Source organism: Corvus moneduloides, chromosome 1 (assembly GCF_009650955.1).
Source record: "Corvus moneduloides isolate bCorMon1 chromosome 1, bCorMon1.pri, whole genome shotgun sequence".
Taxonomy (NCBI): Eukaryota; Metazoa; Chordata; class Aves; order Passeriformes; family Corvidae; genus Corvus; species Corvus moneduloides.
Genome location: NC_045476.1, coordinates 44,875,841 through 44,894,146, shown reverse-complemented (window position 1 = coordinate 44,894,146; position 18,306 = coordinate 44,875,841). Strand labels below are relative to the sequence as shown.

At 35.6% G+C, this 18,306-nt stretch overlaps 1 protein-coding gene across 3 annotated transcripts in view; it reads right to left on the bottom strand.

Annotated features, from left to right (window-relative positions):
- The window catches only part of ZNF385D (zinc finger protein 385D), a 428,747-nt gene that overhangs the window by 59,862 nt on the left and 350,579 nt on the right, over positions 1–18,306 (bottom strand). For all 3 annotated transcript variants that reach the window (XM_032108248.1, XM_032108256.1, XM_032108266.1), the window contains one exon: positions 8,001–8,163. In XM_032108248.1, the coding sequence (XP_031964139.1) occupies positions 8,001–8,163 (163 nt within the window). The remainder of the gene's footprint in view (positions 1–8,000; positions 8,164–18,306) is intronic.

Sequence of the window (18,306 nt, the reverse complement as noted above, 5' to 3'; positions counted from 1 at the left end):
AAATTCATCTGTGTTGTGCTAATCACCAAGCAATTGCTTCTCCTTTTTTCATTTCACATTTGCAACTTTCAAATGTTCCATGCGGAATATCTTAAACAAGTAAATATGAAATAAAAATCCTTATAAATTCAAAGTTCAAGGTCATTGTTCTATTTTGATGTGTACTAAAACATTGACTTCCAAAGGAAATCAATTTACATCCAGTATCTCACAAGCCTGAACTGAGAGACAGCCTGGTAATTCTGTTGTGCCCTAAGCAATGCTGAAATGATCTGAAGAAAACACTTGCCAAAACAAAAGCATGCTTTATGATAAAATAAAGCATATGGAAACAAAACATCTTAAACAAACACACTGCACTGAATTGTACTTCTAGATTAAACATCCTTAATGTAATAATTACATATACAAGGGTATCCACAGCCTAAGCTGTACCAGCAAATTGCGCACTGGGATCATACAGTAAATTGATTCTGCATACACCAGCAGATTTTGAATAGTATTAAATACTATTTTGAATTTTAAATACAGTTGACATAAGTATTATTGTTAGAAACAGAATTTATTTTAGTTAGAAAAGATTACAAGCAAATCTGCTGCCTATAAAAATGCTAATAAATAGTGTTAATATCATAAATACAGAAGTATATCTTCTTAAAATTTCATTAAGAAATGAAAAGTTTGGGTGGTTTGGCATTAAGAACAAAGGATTAAAGAAGTAACTTGAAGAGCAAAAATAATAAATATAATAGTAAAATAGGGTAGCTACACCAAGCAATACCAGAAATAATCTAGTAATTCTTAATATATGGAAACTCATAAACATGAAACCCTAGACATTACCAAAATGTATTTTTATTATAAACAGCTGAATGTAAGGGAGATAAAATGAAATTGAAAATAAAAGGAAAGCAGAGATATTAGGAAAATTGTTTTCATTTTAAAATGGGATTTCCTTTCTATTACAAGTTCTGGAGCTGAAACAGGAACTGCACAGATGCATCTGTGTACAGAACTAATAACACATTAAGAGATAAAACAAAACAAGCAAGGTGTGCTAATGCATGGTATTGGAGGAAACAACATCCAAGTACTGGTCTTGGATAGAGAAGGGCAATATTGTAATCAAACATGCAGAAATATATTAATATGAATAGTAGTACTAGTCAATTATATGTTGTCCATCTATAAATATTCACACAACCAAGTTTTCACTTGAGCACTGTGTTAGAAAACTTTTTCCTACAATTTAGAACGGAAGTTTTGAATCTTAAATAAAGCACTACTTATTAATAACAAAGAGTCCCTTGACTCCTTACTAGAGACCTGAAAGAGACACAATGGTCTAATAAGGACATGCTCACTCACATTATGAACAAACCAAAATCAGGAATCTCTGACCTAGGAGACCAGGGAAAAGGACTATTGGAATGAGGACTTTTCCTTGGTCAAGGAGGCTTGAACGCTCAAACAAACTTGATACCCACAAGCCCATGGGGCCTGGCAGGATGCATCCAGGAGTGCTGAGAGAGCTGGTGGACACCATAGCTAGGCTGCTCACAATCTTTGAAAGGTCATGGAGTAAAGGAGAGGTGCCTAAAGGCTGGAAGAAAGCAAATGTCACCCTGGTCTTCCAAAAGGGCAAGAAGGAGGACCCAGGGAACTACCAGCTAGTCAGCCTCACCTCGATCCCTGGAAAGGTGATGGAGCGCCTCATTCTGGAGGCCATCACTATCCACATGGATGACAAGAAGCTGATCAGGAGTAGTCAGCATGGATTCACTGAAGGTAAATCATGCTTAACCAACCTGACTGCCTTCTATAGTGAAACAACTAACTGGGAGGATGAGGGGAGAGCAGCAGTTACTGTCTACCTTGACTTTAACAAGGCTTCCAACACTTGTCTCTACAACATACTCAAAGACAAACTCACGAAGAGTGGACTGGATGAGTGGACAGTGGTGTGGATTGAGAACGGGCTAAACCAGAGGGTCATTATCAGTGGCATGGGGTCTGATTTGAGGTCTATCACTACTAGTATTCCCCAAGGTTCAATACTGGGCCCAGTACTGTTTAACTTGCTCGTCAATGACTTGGATGAAGGGGCAGATGCCTCCCCAGCAACATCACTGATGATACAAAGGTGATAGATGTGGCCGATACCCCAGAGTGCTGTGCAGCCCTTCAGAAGGACCTCAACAGGTTGGAGAGACAGGCAAGAGAAGAGAGAAGAACATTCAACAGAGAAGAACATTCAACAAAGGCAAGTGCAGGGTCCTGCATCTGGGGAAGAATAACCAGCACAGGCTGAAAAGCAGCACTGAGAAGATGGAGATGGGGGTCCTGGGGGACAAAAAGCTGTCCATGAGCCAGAAGTGTGTCCTAGGGCCAAGGAGGCCAATGGTCTCCTGGGGCGCATTAGGAAAAGCATTACCAGCAGAGCAAGGGTGGTGATCCTGCCCCTCTACTCAGCCCTGGTGAAGCCACATCTGAAGTGATGTGTTCACTCCTGGACTTCTCAGTACAAGATAGACATGGAGCTCCTGGACAGGGTCCAGAGGAGGGCAGCAAAGACGATTTAAGGGACTGAAGCATCTCCCTTATGAGGAGCTGCTGAGGGAGTTGGGCCTGTTCAGCCTCAAGAAGAGATGACTGACAGGGGACCTCATCAATGTCTATAAATATCTGAAGGGAGGGTGCCAAGGGGATGAAGCCAGGCTCTTCTTGGTGATGCCAAGCAGTAGGAAAAGAGGCAATGGGCATGATGCACAAAAAGTTTCATCTGAATGTGAGGAAGAACTTTTTTACTGTGCAGGTGACCACACAGATTGCCCAATATTTTTTGAAGTCTTTATTAATGACCCAGACAATGGGGCAGAGTGCACCTTCAGCAAGTTTGCTGATGATTAAGAACTGAGAGGAGGGCCTGATGCACCAGATGGATGGGTTGCCATTCAAAGGCACCTGGACTGCCTGGAGAAATTGCACAACAGAAGTCCCTTGAAGTTCAACAAAGGAAAGCACAGAAGTCCCACAACTGGGAAGCCATAACCCTACACATCAGTCTGGGCTGGAGGCTAAGCATCTGGAAAGCAGCTTTGTGAAGACGGACCTAAGACCCTAGAGGGCACCATTTGAAAAATAAGCCAGCAGCGTATATAAATACCTGATGAGGTCAGGGAATAGAAAATACAGACACTCTTTTCATTGGTGCCCAGTGACAGGAAAAGGCACAACAGCCAGAAACTGAAATACAGGACATTGGGCACTGATACGCAAGAAAAACTTCTTTGTTTTCTTTAAGGGTGGTCAAACCATAGAATGGGTTGCCCAGCAAAAGGTTGTGAAGATAGTTAAAACTCAACTGAAAAAGATACTCAGCAAACTGCTCAGGCTAACTCTGCTCTGACCTGTAGGGGCGGCCTTGTCAATATTCAGACATCCATAATGACGTCCCTTCTCAGAACCTCAAAAATTCTGTGATCCTCTGGTATTTTGGCTGCCAAACTCCTAAATATCTTTCTAAACTTTTCCATGTCATGCCATCTACCTTTCTTCCTCCTGCAAAGTTTACCCTGACTTACCACACTACTTCTGATTGCTTTCTCTCTCCTGCCTTCACTTTTATGCCCAAGACCTTGCCTGAATGACTGTTCTCTCCCACTCCAACTGCTCTCAATTTTGTAATTATCCCAGTTGCACAGAAATTGCTATTTCAGGAGTGAGTTTCATCTGCTGACCAGAAATATCCTACCACTTCTTAGACAAAAAGAAAAAAAAAGAATTGTAAAGGGGTAATGAAACAAAATCTTTTTTCCACAGAAGAATTTTCATATGCATCAGTGAAGGAAAAATAAAGAGAACTTATGCTTTCTCCAATGCTGTTACCCACACATGTTCAGTATCTGTAAAAAACCCAACCCTCTTCCTTTTCCTTCTAATCCACCCCTCAGGGTTTTCCGTTCTTGTGATGCCTTTATCACTTGAACACGTTTATGCTACCTTTATCCTTTAAACACCTGCCTGTTACATTTATGGTGTCTATTCCTTAAGTTGTCTCTCATCTTATGTGAAACTGTAAGCTTTTTAGGACAGGCACCAGTACTTTGTTCCCTGACAGCACAGGGGTCTCTCAGCTGTTAAGACTGTACTAGTGATAGATGATCTTGTCTTTGCCTTGGTCCAGATCCACACTTTTTCTGCTTATCACATTTTTGTCTGTTTTTAAGAGCCGTTCACTGCATTTAAGTACACAGGATTCAAGGCACAGCGTATAACAGTCAAAAGCAACATTAAAGACTTTGCCATAGTGACACCTCCTAATGACAGGTTTTTACCCCTTTGAAAGGTCTGTTCCTTCTTTTCCATTGATACCAAATGATCTAACTCATTCTGAATTCTCTGATGAATAAATAAATAAATAAAAGCAGCCCAAATCTTCAAGACTTAATTTGTGATAATGTGGTCATGGAGTGTCCTGCTTAACTTCACATAGCTTTGGACAAGATTAATATATACACATATGCAACAACTAGAGGGACATCATATAATATTGGAGATTCAATCTATTTTCCAAAAATCCTAATGTAGGGCAATGACTTTACTGGACAGGTATTTTAACTAGGATGATGGAATACACTCTATCTAAACATATTTTGACAAGTGCTCTGAAGTATCAGTCCTTACAGCTGAAGATGCAAAGCAGCTTTTTGAAGAAAATATACCTTTTCAGAAAGTAGGAACAATTTTCAAAGCTATCAAAGATGTTTAACAATTTAATATCAGGGAATATGTATGCATGTGTGTTTATATATAGCAAAAATATGCATTTTTATTGTCACATCTGAATCAGAGAATAAAGAAATATTGAAATCTGGTTTGTATAATGCCATAAAGTAGGCTTCTCCTTGTAATGCTCGTGTTTTCTATTCTTCTTTCCTGACTACCCATGTAATACAATAATTGGCAAATACAGATGAAAGAAGTGTGTTAAATACTAGAATGATAACAAAGTTCTTATATCTTGAGAATGGCATTGCCATTACATGACTGCCAACATAACTCTTCATGGTGTTTTATTGCCCCAAAGATTTTTCACCTTCAAGCCTTCTAATAATCCTAAAAGTTTGTTTAAAGGGAAAAAAAAATAACGACTTTCACAGAACGAGCAAAATAACCCCATATTTTTTGTTTTCTCCTTTACACATAATTTAAACACCAGAAATCAAGTGTAAGAGGTTTTAAAGAGTTAGCTTATATTGTGAGTTGCACAGTGTCAGTAACACACGCTGGCACCACATCTAACAAGATAGTTCCAGAATAAGCAACATAACAAATTGCTGCTTTAGCCCTTGAATCAGTTTGTATATCATGTGATCTTTTTCATAATCCTTATTGCATAGCACTGCAGATTTCCTTGTGACATTTTGCTTACTGTAGCTGCTAAGGGTACACAGAACCTGTGATCTGAAGTCCTGACCAATGTGCTGTGACTGATGTGTAATTCACCATTTAACCACTGCTGTAGATGATATATAAGAAGTGATATGTACATGACCCTGTCCTCAGTGTATTTGGGATCAACTATTAATCTTCAGCAGACAGCTTTAAAACACTGTAGAAAAATCTTTTGCTCCAAATGATCACAAGTACCTGGACTTAGTAACTTTCTTCTAGTTATGAAAGACTAATTTATGAATTATATTCATTAATACAACTGTTTCCTAAGAACTGTATATTACTATCAGGATGTTTGACTTTTACAGTGATAGTTTCCAAATGTAGAAACTCATACAGTGCAGTATATTCTGGCACTCAGAATCATTTTGCCCATAAAAGTTTTATCGAGCAAATATAAGACATAAGAACAACTAGAAGGGAAATAAAATCCAATTTATGACATTTTTGACTTGTCACAGTAGACAGAAAATTTCATCCTTTTGGCTACCCAAAATTTTTTTCCCTCACCATGTATACATGCTTGACAAAGGATAATTTACACCAAGGATTTTATTCTGTTGCCCGTCACATCAATGCTGACCTCTAATAACTGCAGCTGGATAGAACTGCCTGCCTTACTTTGAATGCCCCTGGTTGAACAGGGCTTTTGGCAGCAGTTGAACGTGGCTCTCAATATTTTAGGAAATTGGAAGATTTTTGGTTGCTTGTCAATTAACATCAATATGTGTCTTTTAGAACCCCATTAAGGTCAGTATTTCTAACATAGAATAAATATATGTATACATACACATACACGTATGTTTACACACATTCTATGAAATTAATCCAGGAGTTCGCAGACACTGCGTAAAGCAGAAGAAACTCCTGCACAGGCCATTGCTTAAGTGTGCAACTGGATTTCTGATATTTTCTTACTTATGCTGATACAAAAACAGATTTGGACTACTGACCTTGGATACAGGACAGTTCATATATCTTCTCAGGGATCTAATTCAAAGCTTGATAGAAAAACTCAGATTGGTTTTAAAGCACATTGGAAAATCCTTCAAACTTACACAGCATAAGATAAAAGCTTTTGAATAATACAGTTTAAAGTTTTAAAAAAATCTTTCTTTTCTTCAGTTATTGTCTTCAACCACTAGATCATATTCGGTAAACAATAAATCACTCTTTTCACACAACAGTCTCCTTCCTGTTCTAAATATCTCAACAGATAATAGCATAAGAAACTTTTAAAGCTATTTGTATATTTAGAAACACATATTTTCCCAAATAACTTTTGACGTTGTTCCTATTTTCCCACACTTAATTTCTTTCATCACACAAAAACCTCAGAATATTTTCTTTTTCTTTTTTGTGGTAAAAAAGACAAAAAAAATGTAGCAAATATTCCTTAAAGTCATCCCATTATAATTAGGTCATAAATCTCCATAAAAAAATATGCTGTCAATAATAATGAGTTATAACTAAGATAAACATATTTATAGAGAGAGATGGACATAGAGGTATCTGTCTATAACAAATATAGTGAAGATGTATCTTCAACAAAGTACTACACATGCCTGCAAGGTACTTTTCTGTTATGTTATAGTTGGTTAGTGCACATCTATTTACAATGCTAAACTTACTGGATCAGAAGTGGTTCCAAATGACCAGTTTTCAGCATCAGTAGGTAGGTCTCTGATGTTTCAGAGCTTTGGCTTTTTTTTTTTTTTTTTTTTTTTTTTGGTTATTTTTGCCTTGCTTGGGGAATGGGACTGGTTATGCCTAAATATGGAAATTGTATCCCTTTGAGCACAAGAGCAGTCATACTTTGTGAGACACCAAACTACCTCTCAGGTACCTTACAACCTTCCTTTGAAATTTCCAACAATAGCTGCATATTTAAAATGCAATCTCAACCAAATCCTGTTGACTTTACAAATACATAGATTTTATTTGCAAAGGAGTAACTTTTACCCATACAACAATTTAAGGGCTATTATTTCAGTATGAAGACTCATTTAAGCAGAATAATTGGCATCAATAGTACTTACCTGATTCTGTGGAAGAGAGGTTATACAGCTCTTTTCCAATTCAAAACCATGCAATAGCCATTTTAAAAAAATAATGCAATGTTTGAAATTTATGAAAATTAGGTTTTTACTGAAAATGCTTTTAAAGAGGCTTCTAGACACAAATAGTGCAATTTGTTACACTGTGCTTAAAACAAATGTGCCATATATAATTGTTGATAGAGAGATAGTGCATACAGACCAGGATGTTAGATCAGTTGATATGTTAATCAAGTAATGAGTATTGCATTCCATCGCAAAAAGAATGTCAAGCCTCTTTTCACTAGGAGAAATTGGCTACATGACTATCAGACTCTCACCAGCCTACTGAAGGGACTTAAAGCAATATCACACAGAAAGATGGATCGAGCATGAATCAATGTGGCAAGCACATAACCAAACAGACATGGAATTAAACGAGAAAAATAAAACTACGAACCAAACCAAAACCAAACCAAACGGAACCAACAAAGATTGTCGCTTAACCTGTTTTGTCAGAGCTGGTATTGATGGTATTGGTAGTGATGGAAGTGAAGGCAGTCTTTGCGCTGTCCTTGGTAGTAACAGATTTCTGCTTATTTTTCATGGCTTCCAGTGCTTTGAGCTTCTTGGCATGTTTAGTGCCTTTGTAGTGGGCCGCAGCCTGGCTCTACAAAGGAGAACAAAATGAACCATGCAATCAGGCTCATTTCTAAACTGGCATTCTCTGTATTAGTACAAATACAGACTACCTTTCAATAATGGGTACCACTTACATTATCCGAGTAGTGACCAAACAGAAAACTATAATTAGAATGATGCTTGAAAAACAATGGAAAAATACTAGAGCAATGCAATTCAATAAATACAGTATATTACTGTATAACAGTAGATTACTTTCAGACCAAAATTAGGTTGTTTTAGTCTACCTTGCTACCATGAGTTTTTCTATTAAGATTTATGTTACTTTCACATGAAAAAAAATAATTCTCAGGCAACAGGGAGGATGGTACTCTCCTCCCAGCAGCTTTGTACTTTTCCAGTTTCTATTTCAAACTAGAATTTTTGTCAAAGCCTTCTTCAAAGAACAGTTTACTACTAATAGTGGTATCAGCAACTTCTCAGCAAAGACTGAAAGTAAAAAACAAATCAAAAATACCCAGCCCAAAACTAAACCCCAACCAAAAGAAAGCAAAATATAAAACACACCTTCAAAGCCCATCACTAAAGACTTAACTGAATGTGAGGCAGAAATGAAATTATCTGGCTTTCTAAAAAAAAAAAAAAAAAAAAAAAAATTAAAAAAAAAAAAGAGGATTACTTTTGTCCACCTGCTACAAAAGGTAGTGTTTGAAATTCAAAGCCAGGAGCATCCTTTCAAAGGAGAAAGCTCCCACAAATCCTGTCACAGTCCCAAATATATTTTGGCTACTTCATATCTTTAAGCTAAAATAGATTTGTATATGTGCTGCTATTAAAATTCATGCATTACACTGAAAATAACTTTATTATTTCAAGAGTTATTATCAAATTTTTTCATTTACTATATGTGCAAGTATATTTTAAGAAAAGTATTTGAACTATTAGATTAAACCTTATACAAAAACCACTAGAATTTGGATGAATATTCAGAGTTTATTTCTTCCCTAATTATTTAAAGTATTATAAGAAAGATAGTCTTTCAGTTGATAAGTTAACAACATGAAAAATTGCTTATATCTTTACTTTTGAAGTTCAAACTTCATGGTAAGTAACTCCTTTATTACTTGAAAGGGAAGTTAAGACTTTAGAAATGTAATCAAAATTTAGCTACTAGAGAATTGAAAAAAATTAAAAGCAACAATTCTGGGTCAGCTCAAGGACCCATAAAGGTCAATATCTTCTTTTTAGAAAACATTAAACAATAGAAAATACTTAGAACATAAAGGAAGGTAAATGCTTTCTACTGTGAAATCAAAAGAATAAAAACATATATGGAATTTAGTGGCTACAAAACTAAAGTTATCAAAAAGGGATAAAAAGACACAGTCATTCCAATCTCTAAGCTGCTCATGCAGGTAGAAGAATCTGCATTATCTGGCATTTCTTTGGCATTAGACCATTATTTAATGCTATTTGATGTGCTGAATTTTGGGGGAGAGGAGTTCTAGTGACCATCACTGTAAGGAAGCATATTATTTCTGAGAATTATGACTTTTAGCTTACATGAAAAGTCTTGATTCCTTCCAGATGCCTGAGATTTGAGAAGTGTAAGGTGAGTAGGAAAGAAGTGAGAGACCTTGTCTAAAACCAATTAACAATATATGTGTAGGTGTATATATGCATAGATATATACCCACACATACACTCTTGTATATTGAGATGCATCATTCAGTTAGGTTGAAAAGCCAGTTTCTCTATACCTAAAATAATGCAAATATTGTATTAGGTACCCTTATTGAAAGAACACTGGACAGTGAAGTTTTTAATTAGAAACAACTTGAACAGAAACAGCACAATCATGCACCTTTTACAATTCTCAACACATAACATTGAGACATACTGTAAGCCAAATACAAACAGTCAGAGGATGTTAATTATAATCAAATCAAAAGACCAGTGTTAAGTTACAATGACGCATTAAAAATGACAAAATACTGTACACCCTCATGTTGCTATCATGTCAGCTATTTTCAGAGTTTCTAGTCAAATTTAATCATCAGTCAGCTTCAGATTCTGACTGCACTTGTTTTCCCTAACTAATAGTGTCACTAGTCAAACATCGAAACATAGTCATAACATGGTCCTTACTACAGAATTATGAATACTGATAGTAGTTCGATAGACATCTCAACTTTCTTCACAGAATTGTTGGCAGAGAACCCCAAGTTTAATTCTTCTGCACCCGTAGTTCTCTCCAAATTCTCACAGTTATAGTTCCACAAAGCTCATCTCAAGTTGTATGTTGGATGCTGAAGGAATATACAATGAGGGCCTATATAGAAATTGGTGACCTTTTCATTGCTCTGAAATATATGAATGAAATTGCTCTAAAGTGGAAACACATTGCTCAAATTTACAGGTATGATGGCTGCTACACAGAGTTGTCCATAACTCACTTCCCACAGAGTGCTGACAGTTCACCCAGCCTCTACTTAAATAAGACGTTCAAGTCTTTTTATTCAAAGTTTAAATCTCCTTCCTCTGTGGGGACATGAAGCCATCTGAGCTGGTTTCAATATAACTGTAGATGGCATGTTAATGGGAGTTCTATGTGAGAGCAAACAAATTGCTCCTAAGCATTTAACCAGCTCCAAATTAGATTATGCTGAACTTTTACAACTGAACTGGAACCCTAATTAAAAAGACAAAAAAAAGCAAAAAAAAAAAAGAGGTCTGTCATTATCTTTTCTTGCAGGGGTAAGATGTAGGAAATGGAAAAATATCCATAAATATATTTTTCAGCAAAGCAACATAAAATATGGTACCTCACTGAATCATTTCTTGCAGCCATAAGAGGACCAAAACAATCCTCACTGCTTAAATGGCTTTTACTTGTAGCCTATAAAAATCGTTCCTTAAGTAGTATTTACTTGTAGAATGAATACAAAACCAAGATAGATCATAAAATGTAATTATTCCCAACTTTCATGCTGAATTAAGCAATAATAGGAGAGAGCAGAAGAGTGAGAAACAAGTTAGACCTAGTTTTTGCTGCCAACCATGATGCTTAACTGAATGAAGAGACTGAACGGTAAGAAGGGTCTCCTTCTGGAACATCTCATAGTTCAACAGTTGCAAAACCCAAGCAGGTAATATATAAATGTTTTATACATGCTTTTATTACCTTATGAAGCTGTGCTAAGAGATGAGCAGAGCTTATATATATCTACACATTTAGTTTATATATATCTACATATTTATATACATCTACAGAAGCCAAAAGGAATCAAAGGAGAATTTCCCTTTCCGTGTTTTATAAAGGGATACTGACTTTTTAAATTGGTCATTTTGGTAGAAGCCAGTTTCCTTTAGAAACAACTGATCTAAAATCAGATGTTCTCTCACTGGAAAAAAAAATCCCCACTACTACAGAACACTTCATAATCAGTTATCCTAAAAACTCTTTAATATTAAATTTAGTTTCTTATTATGATTACAAAAGAATACTTTAGAAGAATACTTTAGGAAAGAGCTTACTTTCTTCCTTCATCATAGTTTTCATGTTTGATGCACAGAATTAGCCCTAGCACTGTGAAGACAAGTCACTGTCAGCTAATGTGTAACCAAGTCAGTGATGAAGCATCAGAAGTATGTCAAATATTGCTGGTGCAGTGTTATAGAGAACTTTAGGAAACTATATCCATTCTTAAAAAATATGTCCAATGTAAAAGTAAAAATTATTTTATTATTATTTATTATAATAATATATAGTTATGTCATATATAAAGAACATGAAATCTAATAATAAAATAATATAGCTAATGTAATTATATAAATATACCATGTGACTATAATAATATTTATTACTATTTTGTATCTAAGTTGAAAACTCAAGGATCCTTAAAGAAATTCTGAGGGCCCTGATTCTGAAAATGACACGTAGACAAACTTTGGTCTGTGGGAACTACTTCAGTAAAGTGTCAAGATGTCTACTAGCAAATCACTTTTCAGTGTTATTTGTCACGACTTCCTGACTATTTGATCAGTACAAGTCAATTTAAGCATCTCCTAATATTTTCTTCTGGTTCCACATATCTGTGTTGAATAATCAGGGACCTTTCTAATCCATACATTTTATAACCTTGACAAATTGCTCAAATATAAAAAGGATTTGTCTATAAAATCTGTCTAGATATTTAAATATATGTTTTAACCACAGAGACACAAACATACCATAAAAGAATAAAAATTCTATATGCAGATGTAAACAGAAAATAGAGCTGTAGTGTAAAAACTCAGCTGTATTTTCTTTGCTTAAGTGCAGTATTGTACCACAATCACCATCAGGACATCATATTACCAAGCAAATTGAAATGTGTAAAATACACTGAGAGAGATGAAATGTTTTAAACAATCCAGACAGTATTCTCTTACAATTACAGCCAACATATCTACATGGAAGTCTTCAAAATAAGTTTGTCTGCCTCACTAATGTACTTCAGTGGATTCTTTGCCTTCTCACTTACGTTCTTTAGGCATTGGTCCAACAAAAACATTGCACTTAATTTTTGCACTGAGACAAAAACCAGGTCTCGTCCTATTCTCAGAGAGTTTTTAACTTTGCAGCACTGCATCTTCTTTTTCATATCCCTCCTGATCCACATCATATTACCCTTCTTCTTAGAGATTGTTTTCCTGCCTTAATCATTCCCTCTAGGCAACGCCTTCATAATGAAAGCCAGTTCAAATAAAAGAAACTTTTTGCAAAAGGTGTAGTGAATATGTTCCACTGATTCTTCCTCACAAAATTAAATTCAAATATCTTGCATTATGTCTTTCTCATTTCACAATGCATTTTGAAAGATGTTCATTGTGGACAGTGCTCTCCTCCATGCTTTTATCTGGCCGATTAATAGCAAGGTTGCAGTTTGTCTGCACCCTAAGAAAGCACCAAACAAGGACTGAGAGTGCTGGAAAGTCTTTTCTGTCTGTCTGGGACTTCAGAAGATCATGCCATCTCTTTTTTTTTACCAGCTACTGGATGCTACCATCACCTCTGCTATTATTCCCAATACAATACTAGTAATTTTGGCTAATACATCTGCAACTGATGTCAGGATTCTCCAGAACAAAAAGCTCTAAAACAACAAAAAAAATTAGATTCCCAGTTCGAACTAATACTGTCAGTGAGCTGGGCACACATGGAAAACAATAATACTTAACTGCATAAGCCAAGAAGGCTTCTGTGCTTGATGAAGTCAGGGAAATTGCTTGTGTGATGGCTATGCTACACATTATAATAATCTCTGAGTACAAATGTTTTCCTATAGTTGGGCCTTCAATAAGTATTTGAAAAATAATTTTACTGATGTCCTAAGCACACAAGAAAGTGATAAAATTCGAATGACCTTTTTATTGTTGGAACAAGCATGTCATTTTTTTCTAATGACTCCAAAGCCTGGCCAGCCAGTGATGACAGCACTGCCCAGGGAAGGTTGCAGTATGCAGCTGAGACATCTGTATTTTACTAGTTATGTGCTATTTACAAAACCAGAGCTGATCTCTATGGAACTTTTCCAGTAATTAAACTGGAGAAGTTTACAGCGAGAAAGTCTAACAGCCCTGAGATGCCCAACACTTGGTTCAGGCTAAAGCAGGGCTCTAACTGTGAGAAACAGCTAAAAAATTGCGTAGAGGATTGTGCAGTCTTTTTCATGGAGATGTTGTTACTCTATTTAGTAGGTAAGATTTTACTTGAGGCTATATTAAATTTTAAAAAATACTTTCTTACAAGGCCCTCTATTTTGTTTTCCCTGTGAGTGCACATGGGAAATTCAGGATTACACAAAAGTCCTGTGCTTCCTTTCTAGAAGACAGAAAATCTCCACGGACTTCAGCAGTTTCACAGACACTGTACAAGAAAGAAAAAATTACCTGTGCAAGCCTTTGCAGAATAGGAGATTGATTGAAAACATGTAAAGTAATTTTTAAAGATGATGTCAACATGATGACATGTCTCATATTGAACAAGTATCCCAGCTTCTGCCTGATATATACAAATTCAATCTGTAGCCAATTATGGTGCAGATAAACATTGCCTATCATTATTTCTACCTTCTGCTAAGCTTACCTTTATCTTCTGAGTTGTGTCACTTAAATTTTTTGTGCAGTCTTTCACAACACCTCTCTATAATCTAAGTACTTTATGCACTCAGATGTAATTGTGGTACTAAACACCAAGGATATGCGTAATATGACTTCTTTCAGCTATGTTCTGAGAGAAGGGGTTTGCCCCTTAAACTATGATTAATCAATTTGCCCCTTTCCCTAAAACCAAATATACAATAACAGGTCAAGTACCAAAAAGGTCTTTTCTGTAGAAAAAACCCAAAAATATTTCTCCCTTATTATGGCAGAATGAAATGTCCCAATATGTTATTTCCCTTGTATTTATCTTTCTATGGAAAGAAAACCTTTCTACCCCCTCTTCTCCTTCCTAAAGCATCTATTCCATATACCCATGAATGTACTCTGAGACTCACTGATCAGAGGGAATGGGTGCTTCCTGAGCTCACTAGCACCTTTGCATTAATAAAGCTGCTCTATCCCACTCCCTGTTTTTGGGCTTCTTCCAGAGCCATTGCTATAATGGTGAGAGACTGCACCTGGCAAGAGTCTGCATCACATTGTGAGAGATTGGCATCAACACCATTCTTATGGTAAAATCATCCACTGTATAGTAGAATCAATTTCATTTTCCTTATGGAAAGGAATACCATATTTTCATTATGGAAAGCAAAACTCATTTTATCTTGGTCAGATGAAGAAGGTCAAAATTTTGTACTTAACATCACTTGTTCCACAAGACCGTATTTTTATGACCATGCATCTGCTTGTACTGTAAACTGCCACTGAGTGTGACATTACCTGAAATGATTTAGGCAAGATACGAAAAATGCCTAGATGTAACACTACATTCTGAGGTGACATATGCTGTGTCAAAATATATGTAGTGAAGGGAAGATAACTCAAGCAATCAATCACTTCCCATACCTGGCATTTTTCTTCTAAGGACACCAGTACTTCATGCAGCACAAAAAAATTTTGTTACATGTTGAAATTCAAGAAACAGGCTGTTTGCTTTACCATCTATTTTATCCTTTTTATTGTTAAGACAGAGCAGTTTTAAGCTTGTTTTGACAAGGTTATCAAGTTCTAGAATCTGGAATTTTATATATACTGTCTTCCAAAGCAATATAGTTGTTTAGAGGGGTGCTCTTTTGATAGGGAGATTGAAACATGGTCTTTTGAAAACTGGTATCATCAATAAAATTAACATTTAATCTCATCTTTACTGTATTAATTGGCAGCATCATTTATTTTCCCCATGGCAAATCTTATTATAGTCAGAGTTTCAAGAGAGTATTAAACTCATTTGGTTTTTTTTTCATTTAGATTAACCAAGTGATTAATCTCAGATTAATCTCAGAATGAAATACAAAAAAAGCTAACTGATACACACTGCTATGAGCTATGCATATGATAAAATAAAGTAGGCATTAATTCAGCTTAGTAAACATAATATATGTGTTTCCAGTTTTGAATCTGGAATTGACATATTCCAAAGTGAGAACTTGAACAAATGATACAAGATACTGTAATTTTGTAGAAATGTACCCCAGCTTCCTTGCACTAGCAGTGGACACACCCACATATTTTTTATACATTGTGTTAATACTGTAAATGTAGTTCAATATTCAGGTTCTACACAAATGATGTTTACTTCAAAACAACAGATATTGTTGAATTTAAAATAAAATCATTTTTCTGCATAGTGTTGAAAAGTTCAGTCTTTTCTGGTGTTATCAAAGGAATGACAGTGGTAGATATGGAGCCAGCAGCTGTTTGAATCTGAGTTGGTTCACAACAGCTAATTGGAGTCAAAGGTCTACAAATACACTTACTTGCCCAGAGACTCATCTAATTTAGAAACTTTTCACTGTCTGAGAAAAACCCACTTGATTCCCACTGCATGCAGCTTGTGAACTTGTATCTAAAGAAAGTTGCGTAGGTGGGTTTAGAGTACCTTGTCTGAGTGTTTTTACCTGTTTTGTGTTGCCAAGGAAACTATTTCTGTCTGTTTACGTTCACAATAGCAATCTCATTGAATTCTGAATTTCTGATATTTTTTGACTGAAGCAAAGCACCATGGAAGAGTAGTGGTGAGACATAAAGATACTACAAGAAATTTAATGGAAAACAGGAAAAGCTTAAAAAGTACATGTTTAATTATTAATTCCGTATGATTTGAACTTTATATTTGAAATTACAAGCAAGTTAATATGACTTCTACATACAAAATCATAAGAGAGAGTCCACAGAGTTACTGCAACTGTTCCCAAACACAGTCTTAATACTCTTATTGAAATCACTGTTTTTAATACTATAATTATTAGAAGCTTTTTAAATTTCAGATTTGTCTTCAGAAAAATGTTGATTCAACTTTCTGATTCTTTCACTCAAATACACAGTTACACAGATTTTTCATTTTGGATTTTCAAATTATATTTCAATAATTATTTTAATGTAAACATTTCCAGTGTCCTTTAAATCAGCTCCTACCCATAAGCAGAAATTCAAAACCCACAATAAGAAACATAAATGCTCAAATTTCCTGATTACAGCTCTATTTTTTGTGAGCTTGACTGTAGTTAGGTGCTTCCCAGTTTAAATCTCCAGCCTTCTTATAGAAGGCTGTAAATATATGTAAAATATTATGTGAACTTTTCCACTGTGAAAAGTTTGCACAGATGCACAAAGACTGATAATTTAAGGATGGAAGAATTTATAGATTCTTTCATTCTCTTCATATATCAAAAGCAACCCAAGCCTTACATGTGCAGAAACAACCAAAGAGAGGCTATGTGTTTCCTTGGAATAAAAGAACTCTCAGCTCACTAGTTGTTCGCTTATTTAGACATACTTTGTATGTCTAAAAGAGTCCTATGCCAGTAACTTGCTTAAAAAGTCCCACATAGGTGTATCCACAGGACTTCTCTCTGTAGGCAGGAATACACCTTAAATGAAAGAGAGGTAAAAGAAATAAAATGAATAAATGCTGTTACTTACTAGGAACAAAAGTAAATTGGTTTATGTAATGAATCAATATAAACACAACATAAATATCTAAGTGGCAATAAAAACTAGTGCCATACCATGGAAGTAAATTTGCATTAAAAACTAGTTTTATCTAAACAATTAGCCAGGGAGAAAATATTTTGAGAAAAACAATCCAAATATCCAGAGGGAACAAAGGTTTATAAGGCCTAGGAACTTGAAGATTGGTCACTCTACAATACAGTTATATTTATTCCTTTACATATTTTTGTTTCTTTTCCTTGCTTTCAATCCCTCTTGGGTGATTCTGTGAACACATTCAGGGCCCCAGTGAAGTCCACAAGATACTGTGTATACCTTCAAGTTCACCAGCACACTTCTACCAACTATCACAGGGTCAGAGCCTCAGTACTTTGAATCACTGCCTTAACACATACCTAGAGCATACAGACCTGCTTGTGAGGCAAGTTAGTCATTAAATCGATTAATACGTTGGTTCTTAAAGTAATACATAATATGTGGATAGATCAAGTTGCTCCAAAAGTAGTGAAGGCCGAAAAATGGGGTTTACTTAATGAGACGTGTAGGTTGTTGTACTATCATCAATACAGAAATGGCAATGATACCTTCCAAAGCTGACCAGTCAACATCTTTTACTCCTTAGCTGTTAGGTTCTATGTAGGAAGCCATGGTTAGGGATACCAAATAACACACAAAACTTAATGCAGTATTCTGACACCACTTACTGTTCACACTGCAGTTATGTTTTGTCTCCTTCCTACAAACCTTTCTACTTATCTCATATTACACTGAAATCTGAAAAACTGGTTTTTTTCCCATTGACCAAAACCAAATACTTATTGAAGCTAAAAGAAACTGGCTGCAATCCTACGAACTTTACTGGATAAGAACAGTCCTTCTGAAATCAACAGGACATTTTAGATTTTGAAGTGTTACAAGACAAATGTCTTAGAAATGTTCTATATTTCTACGCTGGCTTTAATGTTTCTCATCTCCTCTAGTCAAGCTCAGGTTAGCAGGTTCAAAACTGGAA